The 16,297-nt window shown below is 51.2% G+C and overlaps 4 protein-coding genes across 4 annotated transcripts; all 4 read right to left on the bottom strand.

The window, feature by feature from the left end:
* Positions 1-508: 508 nt before the first annotated feature.
* MRS44_005392 (uncharacterized protein) lies at positions 509-4,273 on the bottom strand (the record flags this gene model as incomplete). The annotated part of the gene is made up of 1 exon (XM_046278059.2): positions 509-4,273. The coding sequence occupies one exon, from the start codon at positions 4,271-4,273 to the stop codon at positions 509-511; it is 3,765 nt and encodes a 1,254-aa protein (XP_046123423.2).
* A 1,535-nt stretch (positions 4,274-5,808) lies between these two features.
* MRS44_005393 (uncharacterized protein) lies at positions 5,809-8,744 on the bottom strand (the record flags this gene model as incomplete). Its single annotated transcript, XM_046284451.2, has 2 exons — positions 5,809-8,248; positions 8,296-8,744. The coding sequence occupies 2 exons, from the start codon at positions 8,742-8,744 to the stop codon at positions 5,809-5,811; spliced, it is 2,889 nt and encodes a 962-aa protein (XP_046123422.2).
* A 1,116-nt stretch (positions 8,745-9,860) lies between these two features.
* MRS44_005394 (uncharacterized protein) lies at positions 9,861-10,800 on the bottom strand (the record flags this gene model as incomplete). Its single annotated transcript, XM_065622587.1, has 2 exons — positions 9,861-10,651; positions 10,695-10,800. The coding sequence occupies 2 exons, from the start codon at positions 10,798-10,800 to the stop codon at positions 9,861-9,863; spliced, it is 897 nt and encodes a 298-aa protein (XP_065478659.1).
* Positions 10,801-11,641: 841 nt separating this feature from the next.
* On the bottom strand, positions 11,642-15,202 carry MRS44_005395 (uncharacterized protein; the record flags this gene model as incomplete). The annotated part of the gene is made up of 3 exons (XM_065622588.1): positions 11,642-14,574; positions 14,666-15,054; positions 15,102-15,202. 3 exons carry the CDS (start codon positions 15,200-15,202, stop codon positions 11,642-11,644), a joined length of 3,423 nt encoding a protein of 1,140 aa, XP_065478660.1.
* Between the last annotated feature and the right edge of the window lie 1,095 nt (positions 15,203-16,297).

Consider the following 16,297-nt stretch of genomic DNA (forward strand, 5'->3'; position numbering starts at 1 on the left):
TACCATGCTTACCCTATGAATTTGCTTCGTAACCGGTACAGAAAAATTTTGGGCGATGTGAAACACACTGCACCTAAAGCCGTGCTGACGTTTACAACCGAGACCTACTCTAATAGCAGCCACACGAAACATAGAGCGCAACTAGTTACCCGAGACGAACCCCGAGTGAAATATTAGTTATGGTGGGTTGCCGCTTGAGGATCTACATATGCACCGACGGTGGCACCATGAGCCAGATTATATCACCCTTGGTATTATATTGTAGGTGCCTACTAGCTAACAACCTCTCCACAAATCTGCCAATTCTAAACCACACAACGCCCTTACCCCATCCTGTCTAAAAATCCTCTTCTCTCTTACCGGATACTAGCTAGAAATCAACAGCTCTTATGACTCCAGCCCACCCGTGAATCGGACACTGGGCAGCTTCCACCCTGCCAACTCCAACAACTCTATTTTCCATGTCCTGTAAGCTACGCCCAACCCAGCAATCACTGGAATTGCCGCATCATCGTGAAAAGACCCGGACAAATTTCGTGAACTTGGTCCACATTCCCTGCTCCTGAGATGGTTCATTCGGTGCTACAGAACGGGCACGTGGCTTCGCTCTGACAGTGCCCCCAGTGGGTTCCCTAGGAAACGATCCAGGGATCGGTTCATAAGACGAAATGATCTTCACTGGAGCTGACGGCCCCTCTCCAAGATTTTCATTGCGTCGTTCGCCAGTCCGAGTCTGGTTTCTCTGTCGTTGACGACGGAAGTGCGCCCCTCCTGAGACATTGCAGGACCGTTCTCGATATGTAGACTCCGCCGCCCTCTCCTGAATGTTGACAATGTTTCGGAGATCGTCTCCGAAATGAGGTAGCCCGTATAGGCTTTCGACCAGCTGCGCCACACCCGTATCACCCAGGAGTTTGGACTCGTCGCCTTGCCTCATGGCCTTTTCCAGTACTTCCACCCTTTGAAGATATTCAGCTTTCTCCTTCTCAAGTTTGCCACGACGTTGGTTAGATCCCCCAGCCTTGATCTTCTGTCTCTCCTGGTCGATGAGCATGTCGAGATATTCAATGGTAGCGTCGTTGTAGGGTGTAATGGCGTGTCTCTTGAGGAAGAAGCCAAACTGGATGGCCGCTTCTTGGACTTGTCGGTGTTCAAGCTTGAACTCTTCAATGGCCTCTTTCTTCATCCGGATTGCTTCCTCTCTGAGCTGGATATTATCGGCGTTCTTTATGAGATCTCTGTCTGTGGCCGCATCTCGGTGTTGATAAGTCGTCGGCACATACTTGTAGTAGATGTGCATATGGTCCATCCAGCTGTGGCCACACTTGCGGCACTTGCCGGCAAGATCGATCGCGGCGCATCCTTGCAATTCAGAGTGACCCTTTTTGTTGCGATCGACGCTCTTTAGGTAGCAGCCTTCGTGACAAACAGTCTTGTAGATGGTTGTGGCAGTGTCTGTTTTTCCTTCGAAATCTGTGCGAATCTCGACACATTCGTCGTGTGTACAGACTGTCTGCGGCCTGTCCACCTTTTCCGAAGTTAGAGTCTCCTTTTGGATGAAGAGACGCTGCTGAAGTTGTTGGCGCGTGAGTTCAAAGTCCCGAAGCTCCTTGATGGCATCATTGTTCACGTCGATGCTCGCTCTGATTTTCTCAGCAATGAACGTCATTGGCTCTGTGAGTCGGTGAATCGTGTTGCGGGTTTCGTTGAGATTGATGGTGCTGCGCACTTGATGAGGAGTGATGCCCTGGCAGTGCTTAACAAGCCGCTCGCACTCTCCGACCGAGTATTCCCAGCTGCGACGGTTGTCTTCCAAGTGGCCAATGTCAATGCCCTTCTTCTTGGCGGCAAGGTATCGGAAGCTTTCCGAGTCGAAGCAGTACACGTTGTTCTCAAACAGGCCCATGTTGACGTCTTTGTACTCAGATAGAAGGGCATTCAAGGGCTTGAAGGTATCGCCAGGCTTGTAATTGGAGCCACGGGTGTTGGTGAATCCAAACACAATGTTGTTGGCCGCGTTGCGATGCAGGTGTGTCAACAGCTGTTTGATGCAGAACCGGAACATGACGGTCAGTCGAGCGGCATTTGGCTTCAAGAGGATGAGAACTCCGTGAAGGTTGTTGTAAGTCCGCAAGACCGTCAAGATGTCGTTCATGTTGGAGTTGTCCTGATCAACACCACGGGTGTCTCCAATTCCAGGTGTATCGATGAGACGGACGCGCGTCTTGCCGATATTCACAGTGTACACTTCGGTCGACTGCGTGGCTGATTGACCTCCAGAACCATCCTTTTCTGACTCGCTCGAGCCAATCTTGATTTCCGTTTCCACAAATCTGCCGTCAACGGCGGTTTGTGTCTGAAAGGAGCAAGGAATGACACGTTTGAGGTCCTCGGCGGCCAATGCGTCGTCGATTGATTCGTACGAGAGGTAGTTGATGAATGCGTTGATCCATGTCGATTTGCCAACTCCTGTCTCACCCAGGATCAAGATGTTGAGGTCCTCGAACGGCTCTAGCGCCTTAAGCTTCCCAAGAAGCTCGCCACGATCATATTGAACCCACTCTAAGCCGTGTTTCGGGTCGTTGCACTGAAACTCCCACTTGTGGTAGGGGCTAGCTCCGCAATCGCAGTACAGCAATTCATCGACAACACCGTACTCGACTGATGACTGGCAAGAGCCACAGATCCAGTTGCATTGCAGTTTCTGGTCGCAGCCAGGGCGGGGACAGGGAATCTTAACGGCTCTTCTGTCGAGAGGTTTGCCGTTCACGGAGCGATCTAGCGCGTCGTCGGCAACGCGCATGACACAGTTGGCGGCCAAGACTTTGCGCTTCTCTACAATGTCTTCACTGATGACTCGTCCTCTCCGCAAGTGTGAGATGTAAGGCTTCTCCAGGAAAGTGCCGGGAGCGTCGTGGTCAACCCCGTCTTGGTCGACAGCAATGGCGAGTTTGTAGCGAGACTGATCTTCAAGAATTTCGAGGAATGCTGCGAGGTTCTCCTCCCATACGTCGGAGTGATGACGGACATGTTCGTTGAAGTAAAAGACAAACGCGTCGTCATACGGATTCCCGTGCAACAAGGCGGATACCGATGGGCCCTCGTAGCCGACGAGGTGTGCTCCCCCACGTCTAAGGAGATCGTGGAAATCCATCTTGTCCTCATATGTCATAGCAGATAGGATGTTGTGAGGCGAGTTATCTCCAATAAATGCTGTGAGCCGAGTCCAAAGTTGCTGTTCACTCGCCTTGCCGCTTCGAGCGGCCTTGACTAGGCTCGCGAAGTCAGCCTCCGGGATGACTTCCAAGGTTTTGCTCCTGGCAAGAAGTTGTGCAATGGAGTCAAGATGTTCAGGCGGAACACAGGCTGTATGAGTCTGTAGTCGAGCGAAATAGTCGCTGAGTTGTTGGATTGCGTCCCGGATATCGTCAAATAGCTGCACACATCTTTGGGCGCAGTCAGCCCCCAGCTGACGGTAGGTGATGTCGGCCTTGATATCAAGTATCCGAAACGCGGCTAGCAGAGAGAGCGGCATTAGGGTGTAAACCAGTGGCTGGCCCTTCCCGTCACCAGCTCTGGCGATATTACCGGGCATATTCTCGATGAGGTCCTGGGCGTCGGCAAAGTTGGTCGAGAAGGGAACTTTAGCGGGGTCGTCTCCAAAGACGGCCAGTTCGACAGAAGTTTCAGGATAGGTATAGGTCTCATTTTCGACTCGTGACAGTCCTGCTGTCTCGAGCAAAGACATATGTGCCTCTAGGTTGCTAGAAACCTGGCTTCTGTCTTCGGAGGGATCAAGTTGTCGCTTGGCAGTGAACACGTAGCGGGCACCCCAAGAAATACCAGTCACGACGTGAGTAGCCACATCGGTGTCCAAAACGTCAAGTGCAACGGATTCTTTGATGCCACTGGCAGTGAGGTTGAGCTCCTCTTCCACAGTCTTGAAATCGTAGTGTAGAGAAGACTGCACAGCATGGTTCGTGTCGCGTTTGTCGAACAAGTAGAGGCCAGAGCCCTCAACCTTGGCAAGTCCAGCCAGGACGCTGACGGCCAGCTCGCCATCGATGCCACAAGCATCGAACTTGTCTGCGAAGGTGTCCCCGTTGATGACTTTGGGGTCGGCCGATTGATGCCGGGTGATTCTCACGGCATCGGGAGGAAGAGGTTCGCCGAATAGGGACAATGGGATGAAGACGTCGCTGCGGGCGTCGTAGAGACTTCCCAAGGTGGCAACTTGCCCTAGAGCCGGGCGTTTGAGGATAGGAGACGCCATTCTGTCGACGAGATGTAGAAGTTCTGTCCAGGAGATGTGGAAGTTGTGTTGAGGCGATGTAGAAGAGGATGATCAAGGATGAGGGTATGCAGATGATGAATGGAGGCAGATGCTACAAGTGAAGACGAAGGTTGAGAGTGAATACAGACGAGGAGAACTAAAGCATGCAACACAAAGCAATTGCGGTAGACGGTGAGATGGAAGAGAAACAACAAGATTGAACGTAGGTGAAGAATGGAAGAAGGTGAGATTTCAGTTAGCTAGAAAAACTCAACCGACCTTAATATGAAGGTGACAACTCCCGGGTTTGAAGCCAGGGTCTTACGCGACCCTCCTTCGGAGATGCCGCCGGCCGTCATTCCTAATTTGCAAGCGAACTTCTTTGAGACACAGCCACAGGGTGCAGTTTCATCGGATGGCCAACACCACTGGACCTACAGTTTGCTACAGTGTTCGTTATCCCTTGAGTTGTTGGTTTGTCTTACAAAAATATGCATGTTGGTTGTTAGCGTCCTACACCTGAAACAATGCGGGCGGGAAGCAGCTTACCAAACGGGCTTAGTCCCCAGGCTGTAAAGCCTTTGGCCATTTTTTCGTCGCAAAAGGGGATCTGTTGTGGCAGTGCAAATATGCGGGCTTCATGTGGTAACTACGTGTGTTTCAATTTTTAAACAATGGAATCATGGCAATATGCTGCCCTTCGGGTACGTAGTGAGGTTGAACTACTTCAATGGGGCGTCTTGGACATGACGAACCTGTAGGGATAAAATCATCCAGAAATCTAAGGGACTCTAGGTATATTCGAGTGGACGAGATAGACACAAAGCAGGTGCAACCATTTGCCAAGTCACATTTTCCGGGTCATCCGTGTAAGCTTGATGACGGCTCCATGCCTACACGAGGCAGACCATGATAGCGGGGTCCGACCACCGTTATCCTCGCCTCCTCCCTCTGTTCCATTAACCACCCACTCGTCCAACAACATCTATGACATATCCCAGTAGCAGCTTCACACTTATCAACTCGTGGTCACTAAAAGGGCGTCCTTCAAAAGCGCAGCTCATCCGGAATCAAGTTCTAAAACCCATTCATCAGATCAGACAATCAAGTACTAAATTTAGACACTTTCAGCTGACAAATTGGTTCTTAAGAACTCTGTTACTCTTTCAAAAGAAGCCATCAGCCGCAATAACAAGAAGCACTCAATTGTTCAGTGATTGACACGAGCCGGTATTAACACGCCAATGCCGACTAACATCGCAGCCCAAAGCTGAGATAGTGTGGAACACAATAAGCCACTATGCCAACGGCAAAAGTAGAATATAACTCCTAACAGGTTTTGAGGCAATTAGGCATCCAGGTACCTCAGCCAAATCTCAGCCCGCCTCAGCCTAAGCTCGGGTGGCAGAGGACAGGATAGTTGCCAAGAAGACGCTGGATGTAGGAAATACAAACTAAAGTGAAAAAGAAAGGGGAGGTTCAACTACGCACAGAAAAGGAAGAGAGCGGAAGGAAGATGCTAGTCCGTCGGCCTTCTAATTAGTATCCCTCTCCCGCCTTGATGCTCCAAGTTTGCCAAAATAGAGTCCAATTTCATCCTTGAACCCCCTAAGGAGACGAGCCATACTTTGACCAGCTCTGTTGCTGTCTAGGCCAGCCGCCTTTCCTTGATTTTGTTTGCGCCTCCAGAACGTGGAGGACCCATATCCAAACTCTTGCAGCAGTTCAAGTACCTCCTGATGCCACTTTACTAGCTCTGAGCCCCTGTGCAACAAACAAGGACCAGATAGGACCTCGCACATCGGCTCGTCGAGAGCCGTCTTGTACCGGTGCGGACTCGTCTCTAGGATGAGCCGGATGATCTCGAGCCTGCCCGTCCTATAGGAATGATGGGATGGGTCGATGGTAGTTGAGAACAAGTGTTCTGAACCAAAGTACCCCATGAATATGGCGCTCTCTAGGATGGAAATCCTGCCCTTCTTTGGGACGAGGAGGGAGGGGTTGCCCTGTAGCTTCTTTTTGACATAGTCGACGAAACCGGCGCTGGCTGCGCATCCGACGAAGCAGTTTTCGGCCTCGGAATGTGTTGTTTGGAGCTGCCGCGCGAGCCAATGCCTGGTTGACCATCCTTCCGATATCGAGTCTTTTGACCGGGCTGTCCATTTCTGGCCGCGAGGGTTTTGAATTTGGGCAGCAAGGTCGTATCCCAGCTTATTAACGTTGTCCATGGCTTGAATGAGCCGGTCGCTGAGCTGGCTTATCCGGTCTGCAGCGGCAGTGCGGTAGAGCTCGGTTATGCTTATGAACAGGATGTCGAGCATGTAAGATAGTTCGAACTTCATGCGATCCCTAGATGCCGTGATGACTGTGTGGTACTGTAGGGAGGCTTCTAGTAGGTTGAGGTTTGGCTCGAAGTCTAGTGGTGCTTTGGAGCGGATTTCGGCTGTCGTTGAATCGTCGTCGGTTTTGATCCAGTCTGCCGCTGACCGGTGGAGAAACACCACTTGGCCACCTACCAACTCACATATGCCTCTCGTATGGCCGTCGAGAACTCGCTTCATGACGTTATGGATCCCCGGGTTGGTGATGGCTTGCGGGTTGGGATTAACCTCCGTGGCAAGCCACATAACCTCTGCGCTACAGGGTTGCCATGAATCGGTGCAGATCTGTAAGATCTTGGACGAGCGGCACTGCCTCTCGGCTGGGATGGATCGCCATATCGTATTGTACAGCCCGGCCATGTTACTAGGGATCTCGGCGAGTTTTAGCTTAAGGTCGGCTAAGGACGGATTGTCAACCAGGGTCGAGAGGAGATTGCGGACTACGAGGCTAACCCAGAGGAACACGCCCTGAGCCCTTTCGAGGATCTCCTTGATTATCGATGTTGCGTCATCATAAAAGACTTCCTTAAGCTCTTGGAACGCGGTGCTTTTATCGAACTCTGTGTAGACAAAGTGCTCAATGTCCCTCCTCGAGAGATCCTGCATTGTTAGAGAGGGTTCTCTTTTGAATGCATCCGAAAACACGCTCCAGGGGCGACTTGAGACACAGATCTTGATGCCGTAGTGGGTCGATGTATCGCGTATCCAAGTGATTAGGGAATCGGGAGATTTTTCAGACCCTTTAAACTCGTCAAGGCCGTCGATGAATAGGGCCAGTCGAAAGCATTCTCCGTGAAATGAGCAGAGGATGTCAAAGGACTCCTTCAATTCCTTCCAAGTCCACTCTGGCGCAACGGTTCGAGATCCCAGTAAACTGTACAGTGCCCATCGCCGGGGCGCCACAGCAGGGATGAGTTCTGGTCTGGCTTGCAAGCACTGGTGAAGAAGTGTTCGAAGGAGGCCTTCTCGTGACGTTTCCATCTCTGAGCCTGGATTCCAGAAGAAAAACCCGGCTTGCAAGCAGGGGAGATCTCCCGCGTACACCTGGAGGTGAGCTCGCAGTTGTGGATTCTCGATGATGTATTTCATCAACGTGGACTTGCCGGATCCTGGCTTTCCAGTGATCCAGTAGATCTTTTCATCTCCTTGCTTAAGCCACATTGGAAAGCTTGGCCACCTCAGCTGCTCGCTGTTCTTGTCCGTCTCTGAATCTTGAAAGATCCAGCTGCAGGTGCTGGCATATGCTTCAGGAATGGCCTCCTTTCTGGAGTTGATCTCCCGAAACGAGAGACTCGTCAGGATCTTCATCGGTATGCTGACGCCATCGACGTGGGTATACGGGGCTGACTGGGAGTCGATGAATATGTTTCCCTCGCGACTGGCTGCCCACGACTTCCAGTCCATCCCCCAGAGGATGTCGACGAGATCGGCGTTCCCACGACTAAGGTGGTTTGACTTGTCCAGCCGTGTTATCTGTGTCAGTTCTCTGGCTAACTGGTGAGTGGTGTTGTCGCGACTGTCGAGTTTCTTGGCGATCTGATCCAGTCGGTCCTTCAACTCTATGTGTCTCTGTCCATCTTGTTTTGACTCCGCCCTATGATCATGTCAGGTAAATGCTCGAATTGTGTGTTAAAATCTTACAAAACGGAAATAATAGCTGCGAAGGTGATTTGGGAACGAATTTCTGTCAATTCCTCCTTCAGAGAGTCAATCTCGCCCTTCTTCCACACTCCCTTAAGGGCAGATGCAAAACTAGTGGCGGCTGTGTTGATTCTGCTACTTCCAGACCGGGTCGCCTGTAAATCGCGAATGGCCAAGTGCAGCTTCTTGCTAGCTTCGACGCATCGGGCCGCGAGGTTCTGAAGAGTCCTGTCCGAGGCAGAGGCTGCACTGGGCGCTGCTTGAAGGCGAGCTTGAAGTTGCTTCCCGAGACCATCCAGCTCGTCCGACAGGGTCAACAGCCCCACGTCGCGTGCGGTGTGACCAGACACCGACTGGTAGATTTCACAGGTGTCGGAGAGGAGGCGAGCGCCGAAGTCCACGATGCCGATGATGGCCGACGCCGTCTGGAGGGCGGTTATGGGATCCATGATGGATTGAGCGGAGGGTAAAACAATAGGAGGAGGGGTCTGATTTCGCAGCCAGGTGAGGCTAATGAGCCAAGCCCGCCACTTGAACAGGGGCTGTGCAGCTGGCCAGCCACCTCAACGTAAAGCAAGACACATCTGAGTGTTGAATTCATGACTTGAACACAATGTTCCTGCCTGCTCCTTTAATGATGGAGTGGTCGTTGTAAGATAATGAAATCCAAGATAGTATTAGGCTGGGATGCTAAGGGATCTAGAAGAGAGAATAGATTATACGCTAGGAAGATCTCCCCAACTGTTTCTATAAAAGGATAATATTATCCTAGGACATGATAACGTTTAAACTGTACTTGTTGGCGGGCGAGCGACCCTTTGGGTTCGTGATCAAGGGCCAAAACCCCAAAAAGTAAATCCTGTGTAACACAGGTGGCCGGATCTCTCTCCCGCCGGGAATTGAACCCGGGTCTCAAGCGTGACAAGCTTGCATACTGACCACTATACTACGGAAGATTGCCAAGTGTTAATGCACTTGGTGTAGTGGGGGGCGTTGGCGGCTGTCTCAATTTGAGGGAGATATACCCATCGCGAGTCGCGGTGTTTTACGTTTCAATGTGTGGGGCGTAAGCGAGATTTAATGCCCGTGCGTATCTAATCGCTGCGGATCAATTTCTCAGTTTAGATCCGATTGGCTGAGCGTAATCTGAATTATGGGTCTTCCTTTGGTGGTGAATCTGGGGTATTCTAGGCTCTTTCAATCCCAATTTCGACGCTTTCTACTGTGCAACGTGATCTGTTTAACACAATGCCATCGTGTAGTAATAACTGTATCTCTCGCTATTGCGGCTGATGGTGTCTTGCGGACTTGTTATTGAAAATAACAATAATGAAAACTTTCAAAATGTCCTCGTTAACAGCCAAGCGAGTCCCGGGTAGCTTATCCAGGGGTAAAACAATTCAACTAGGAGTGATAAATAAAGAGTCTCATTGATCTACGTGACACGTATCTAGGCTTTGAATGAAATACATGAAGATAAACGTGGTGAATCAGCAATACCGGAAAAAAAGTTAAACTGGCTCAAAGTTGCTCAAGGTAGTTTTATCCTTCGCCAGCTATCTTGGCTATCGTCTCCGCTGTCTTCTTTGATGCGTACTTCGAGTCTTCCTTCGATGCTTCCTTCGATGCTTGTATTCACTTTCATTCTCGCTATCGTCCTCACTATCGTCATCGATGCTGTCATCGATGCGGAGTGTGCCATTTCCGCGGTCTCTTGGCGTCATCTCGGCCACTGTTGCATATAGAACACTCTGGATGACAGTGTTCACCACACTTCCACCTGAAACGTGAACGTTGGTATCGTCTCCCAAAGATAATTTCATCCTCTCCGCGCTCCCGGCTTCTGTAGCGCCTCGCATCGCCTTGCGTCTGCTATCTTCCAAGGAAGCATTGATATCAGGTCCCATGTCTCGAAGGGGCTTGAACACGACACCACGCATCTTTTCGGGGGAATTATGGGGTACGTCGCGATACTTTCGTTCAGAAAAGTACCACACCATCGCTTCATGATCGCGTGCTGGGGCAAGACCCACGGAGGCCTGGCCTGCCTTGTCTTTGGCACTCATCTTGGCCTTCTTCTCGACGAGGGCCCTGACAACATCCCCATGGCCATGCATGGCGGCCATATGATCTGGTGTCTGGCCGAAGTGATCCTTGGCATGAATATTGCTGTCCTGGGCAGCAAGGGCCTCCACGGCAGTGTCATGTCCATGTGCAGAGGCCAAGTGCAAGGCGGTTTCTCCCTTCTTGTTTTTTAGATTGATGTTCGCACTTCTTGCTAACACCACAACACGCTCAACGTGCCCGTGAGATGCGGCTTGATGTAGTGGTGCATTGCCGGTGTGATCTTGGGCGTCTGGAGACGCCCCAGCATTTAACAAATACTCGACTCCACTGACCCAGTTGTGCATAGCTGCAAAATGCAGCGGTGTCACTCCATCCAAGCCACAGATCTGAACGTCTGCCCCGGCTTGAACCAGCGGGTCGAGTAACGATGGTCTGCATTGCAGGCAGGCGTCGTATAAAGGTATCATGCCGGTAAGGCCTTGAGCATTCACATCCGCCCCGTGCTGAAGTAGTTGCGTGGCAGCACTGGCGTTGCCTCTTGCCGCAGTTCAGTGGAGTGGTGTCCAGTTGAAGACGTCTGGCTGATTGACCCCCCGTACTCGTCCCATAGTTGCCTTGATCTCTCTGTTCAAGAACTGGTCAGGTATAGTATAGAGCCGGTGAGGCTCGTCGAACTCGAATGCCTGAGGGTATCCCGAGGCCGCGTTTGGCTTAGCATAGGGCAATTGTTCGGGCTCGAATCTTCACCCGCGACCTTGTTCTTTACGTAATGTCCTCAACCACGATAGGATATCCCGGGCCATGGAATCGCCATCGGATGTTGTTTTCAATCTTCCTCTTTGTTTTGAGCAAAGGGTCGTGGACTTCGTTCTAGTCATCAGACTCTCTTGGCGTGTTTCAATTAGGGGATCATCTACCCGTCGTGAGAACTCGCGGACAGAAAAAACAATGTCCCTCGTGCTTTCCCCTTTCAGAGCTACTCATAGTTTACCCTTTACTAGGTATGCTTAGACTTTCTTCCTTCTTCAGTTAAGAAAGAAAGAATTCCACTTCCATTAACACAAGCACCTCGTAGTAGTGCATCATGATTCCCGTGACCTATAGATCTAATATCCTTCTTGGCTTTTAATCATACTCCTCCCAACACTTTAACGCCGCTTAGAGAGTACTTAAGTCATGCCCGTTACGTCAACATGTCTAGACAAGTACTATTGAATAATAGCAATCCATTTCTAATCACCATCTCCACCAGAGCGTCCTTCTCCCCCACCCGCGCCTGTCAATCCATATCCTTCAGCAGCCGTATGACAGCTTTATGTCCATGTACGATTGCAAGATCCAGAGGTTTCTTTTTTGTATGATTCTCCACGTTGATCTTGGTTCCGCTCGTTTTGAGGGCCTGCAGCCTGGGTTTCATTGCCTCAATAAACTCGTCGTGCCCATTGTATGCGGCCCAATGCAGCCATGTGTTCCCAGCATTATCCAGAATATCAAGAGCTGCTTCAGCCTTGATGAGAACCTCGGCTACATCGGCGTGACCACCCATGGCGGCACACTGCAAAGGGCTCACTCCGTCTATGCCACGGAGGTGCACATCTGCGTTAGCCCGAAGAAGACTGCGCACCATCGACCTGTTTCCACGCTGGCAGGCATAGTGTAACGGTGTCCAGTCCACAAAATCTCGGCCATTGACGTCAGCGTCCAGCTCAAGCAGCAGCTCGACAGATCCGGCACTTCCATTGACTGCGATGTAGTGGAGTGGCGTCCAGTTCATCACGTCCGGCTGTTTAACGCTCTGCCCTGGATTCAGCGCCGCCATTACTCTTTCGTTGGTTAATCGTCGGCCTTCCTGACATAACCGATGCAACCGATCAAACCCGAATGTATGAGGGTAATCTGTGGTCGTGTTTGGTATTGTTGTGGGATCTTGACTAGTCTCCCAGGAGTCCCATCTCCATTTCCGGCCTTGCTCGTTATATAATGTCATGAGATGTGACAAAATGGTCTGGCTTGTGAGGCTGTCGTTAGACCCGAGCCATAGCTTGATCTGAAATTCAATGTTGTTTCTCGCCTTGACCAAGGGGTCGAACACTTCATCATCATCCGTGTGGCACCTCATCTCAATTGCCTGCGTCATGATCCTTACGTATTCTAGCAAGACAGCGATGCTTTTCACACTGGGTACACTGTCTTTGGGGAAGCTTCGTGCGATATCGGATAACCAGAGGTATGGTTTACATGCTTTTCCCCAGTCTTGTTGCACGAGGTAATGCTTAGCATGTTTGTGGGCCAGTTCGACGACGGCGCTGGGGTCTGGGAGCTTGTTCTCGGCGCTCAGAGCGGGTATCAAGCTGACGTAGATCTCATCTACACTGCCAAGCCCAGTGTTTGAAATCTCCTGGACAAGCCTTGTCAGCCTGTCGTTACGTAGCTTAAATGAGTCCCAATTCATGCTGCTGCTCTGGCTGTCGTAGAAAATATCAGACCCGTCGGGAATAGGACTTCGCATTGTTTTGGCCAAAGACCGCATGAAAGATGCAAACATGTCTTGGGCGTAGAGTAGCCGGAGAGGAAGAAAAGACTCCACAGCTAGGCATGAATCGGGAAGGGTGAAAATCGGCTCATCTGGAAGGACATCTGCATGAGATTTCGGTAGTGGTGAGCTCTGAAAGCGGGTGTTCAAAGACGGCAGTCCGCTGCGTGCCTGGGAACCGCACCCAACGATTCGGTGATCTTGCACATCAAGTAATCTCTGGGTGTCTTCGATTGCAGTTTCTTTCGATCGATCATATTTTTGAACCTTGAGGATCCTTATTGCATCATCGGGCATCCACCAGTCGAGATCTCGATGGAGACCCCTCCTATGTTCGCCCAAGAGTCGGAGGCTGGAGTTTTGCAAAGGCATCTCGGCTCGACGAGACATTACCGGCGTTTGGCTGTGTCTCGTGCCTGATTCTTGCTTCGTCTCGTAGTAGTTGACAGAGAAGAGCCACAACGAAAGTGCAGCTTCAAGCTCGCTGGTCATTGATTCCAAGCCTCCTGTGTCTCCGCACCGCAAGCTAAAATGCACCGTTGACTCACTATCCGTTTCGACATAGTGTGTTCGCATGGACCATGTCCATTCATCGGTTCTTGAAGAGCCAAGCAGGGTGTCCATTGTGATCTTGATAGCTCGTGCAAGAGCCGCAGCTTCCACTGCCGCAACCGCGGGCCAGCAGGCCAAATTGCCAAGATCTTTCCGGATTATCATTGCTCGATGGGTCCTGGACTCGGGACTCTTCTGGGCCGTCATCTCCCGCAAAGGTAAGTACGTGTATCGACTTCCACCTGTCATTGGCCACCAGCCCACGAGCATTTTCTCTTCCAACACGTCAAATCCGGAGAATGGCCACCAGGTCATTTCCGAGTCCAATAATGTCAATGAAAGCCACTCGAGCTCGAACCCAGCTGCAAGAAGCTTGTCATCTGGAGGATGTGCGAGACCACGGCGAATTAGAGCTCTAACGGCCGTCATGGTGAGAATTGCGCCGAGTTGAGCAACAGACACTGACCAGTGCATCCCGCGCAGACCAACGAATTGTACGATGAACCCGCAGAGGCTAGCAATTGCGCCGAGAAAAGCCTTTGTCTCCAGAACTGTACCTAGGTCATGGTCCTTTTCGCGTGCATTGCTCTCTCTTTCGTGGCTCATGGTCCCACGGGTTGCTCGACTCGACTTCACCTTCACCTTGACCTTTCGACTTGATGTCGTGATTTCAGACCGCTCATGCCTTGGAAATATGGCGTGCGAGTCGAAAATCTGGTCACTGACCGTCTTGGGTTGCTGCAGCCATACTAATCGCGCTGCCCTTCCCTGCATTGGGCGGTATCTGTCCTCTTCGGTGCTACTCTCGACGACATGTGAGCATATCAGTAGTCCTGATACCAAGACCAGCATCCCGGCAGCGGTACAAGGAAAGGCATATCTCGCAATGGAAGTATCTTCCTTGAGAAAGTTGAGGCGATATGCGACAAAACCAGAGTACAGCAGAACAGCAGATTGTAGAGCCATTGCAAAGGCGGCTGCCAAGTACAATTCTCCTCTCCAGATTTCATTGTGGCAGTTGAGTGAGATATTAGGGGCAGCGTCGCGTTGATTATGGACGATGATAATCTCCGACAATGAGTCATCTGAGTCGCCTCCCTCGAGATTTGAGTCTTCATGGTTGGTTGCTGGACGATGTGTCTGACGCAAGGCTTCAAAGACGCCGCCCCCTAATTTAGAGTGAGCGAATTCCCCGAATAACCCACCGAATTTACTTACCACGCTTTTTGAGATATCCTTTGTCAAGAGCGTCATCCAAGCTGAGCACCTTGACTTCGCATGCGTTACTCCCTCCTTCGCCTCGAGGTGCTAGGCAGATGAACTCTGAGATAGGAGCCGACCCCATACACCTCACCACATCATGGCCATTCCATAACTCGCACACTTCGTTCGAGGTAGAAGACATTAATTCTGCTTCGGCAACAGCAACGTTCTCCCTGGCCCGCCCGACGAGCGCCTTCAACCACGAAGGGCCACCCACGCGGATGGCGCTAACAATGATGGTGATGATGCCCAACGGAGCCATAGCGAGGATGATGTTATCAGCCCAGCCCATGGACTGGCTCATGAATTGCATGGTGACTCGTTCACCGAAGAGCGCCAGCAGCCTTATTCCATCAGTGTGCTGTTGGACCAGATGGACGAGTTCACGTACGGCGCTAGGTCTGAAAAGAGGTTGTTGGAGAAATCATCACCGGAATCAGCTGCGACGCGGGACGCGCATGCTGCCAGAATGAATAGTCCACCGAGGAACATTTTGATCGTGTTTGTCATCAGTGAATAAGCCTGTCTGAATCTTGATTGTTCGATGGTTCAACCGGCAAGCCACAGCGACTACCAGTTGTTGGTTGCTCCACGACCCTCCTCTTTGTGATATTCGAGGGGGAATGAGGAACCTTTGGAAAGAATGGGCGACGAAAACATCATATGGTGTAGTGTAGATTAGCTTTTCTTGTACTCAGTGGCTTACGTCCTCACAGTCTGGTAGACCTATCACTTTTTGACGAAAAGTTTTCAACCCCCCCTTGAGTGACTGGGCGTGTCTTGCTTGCAATTCGTTGCACATTCGCCGACATGGGCGTTGAGGCATTGCGGCTGAGCGACCGACAGGGGGGCCTTGCAGCACCAAGGCAGAATCACGACGCCATCAGGCTCTGCGTGAAGCGGAAGTGACTGCCGCAGCGCGGAACAAGAAAGTTCAATGCGGCCTGACTTGGACATATCGCATAGTTCGAGAATAATAGTGGGATAGCCACAGATCCATCAAAGGTGTCGCACCGAAACCACGTCTTCCGCCCAACGCAACCGGTCATATACCCACGAGGCACATTTGGCCTCTGTACCCCTGTCTAAGGAACGAAGGGAGGGGTGTCATTATGTGTTATCGCTATGGGGACGCCATTTGCTGCCAGCAACACAGGCTGAATTGGCGCAGTGGCCCATTGCTTGGTATACTTACGGCTTCCCAAGGTTCTAGTTTGTGGCCCATTCTTCCTTCCACAGAACCCAAGTATCTTTAGACCCGAGCCTGCTAGTAGGGTTCACATCAACACCGAGGATGTCGGGTTGAGCGACTCGCTGGCATGCTGAGGAGCAGGAGTCGACGGGCTTTCTTTATGGAGATGGTGGAGAGAAATAAGGATTACTCGCACGACTTTGCAACCAACATCACTATGTCTACTATACTGAACTCCCCGACTTCAGGGGCCGGGCCAGTTATGCCCTACACACTTTTCACTCGTTGTCGCTGAGTTCACATGTAAGTGCCAGGGCCTATCAGCGAAGCAATCACTCGCTGTGGTGTTGACTGCGTGCAGCGATGGGCGTTTAAACGAAACCGCATCAGGGCCG

The sequence above is a fragment of the Fusarium solani genome, assembly GCF_023522795.1.
Source record: "Fusarium solani strain SB1 chromosome Unknown bctg00000002, whole genome shotgun sequence".
In the NCBI taxonomy this organism is placed as follows: domain Eukaryota; kingdom Fungi; phylum Ascomycota; class Sordariomycetes; order Hypocreales; family Nectriaceae; genus Fusarium; species Fusarium solani.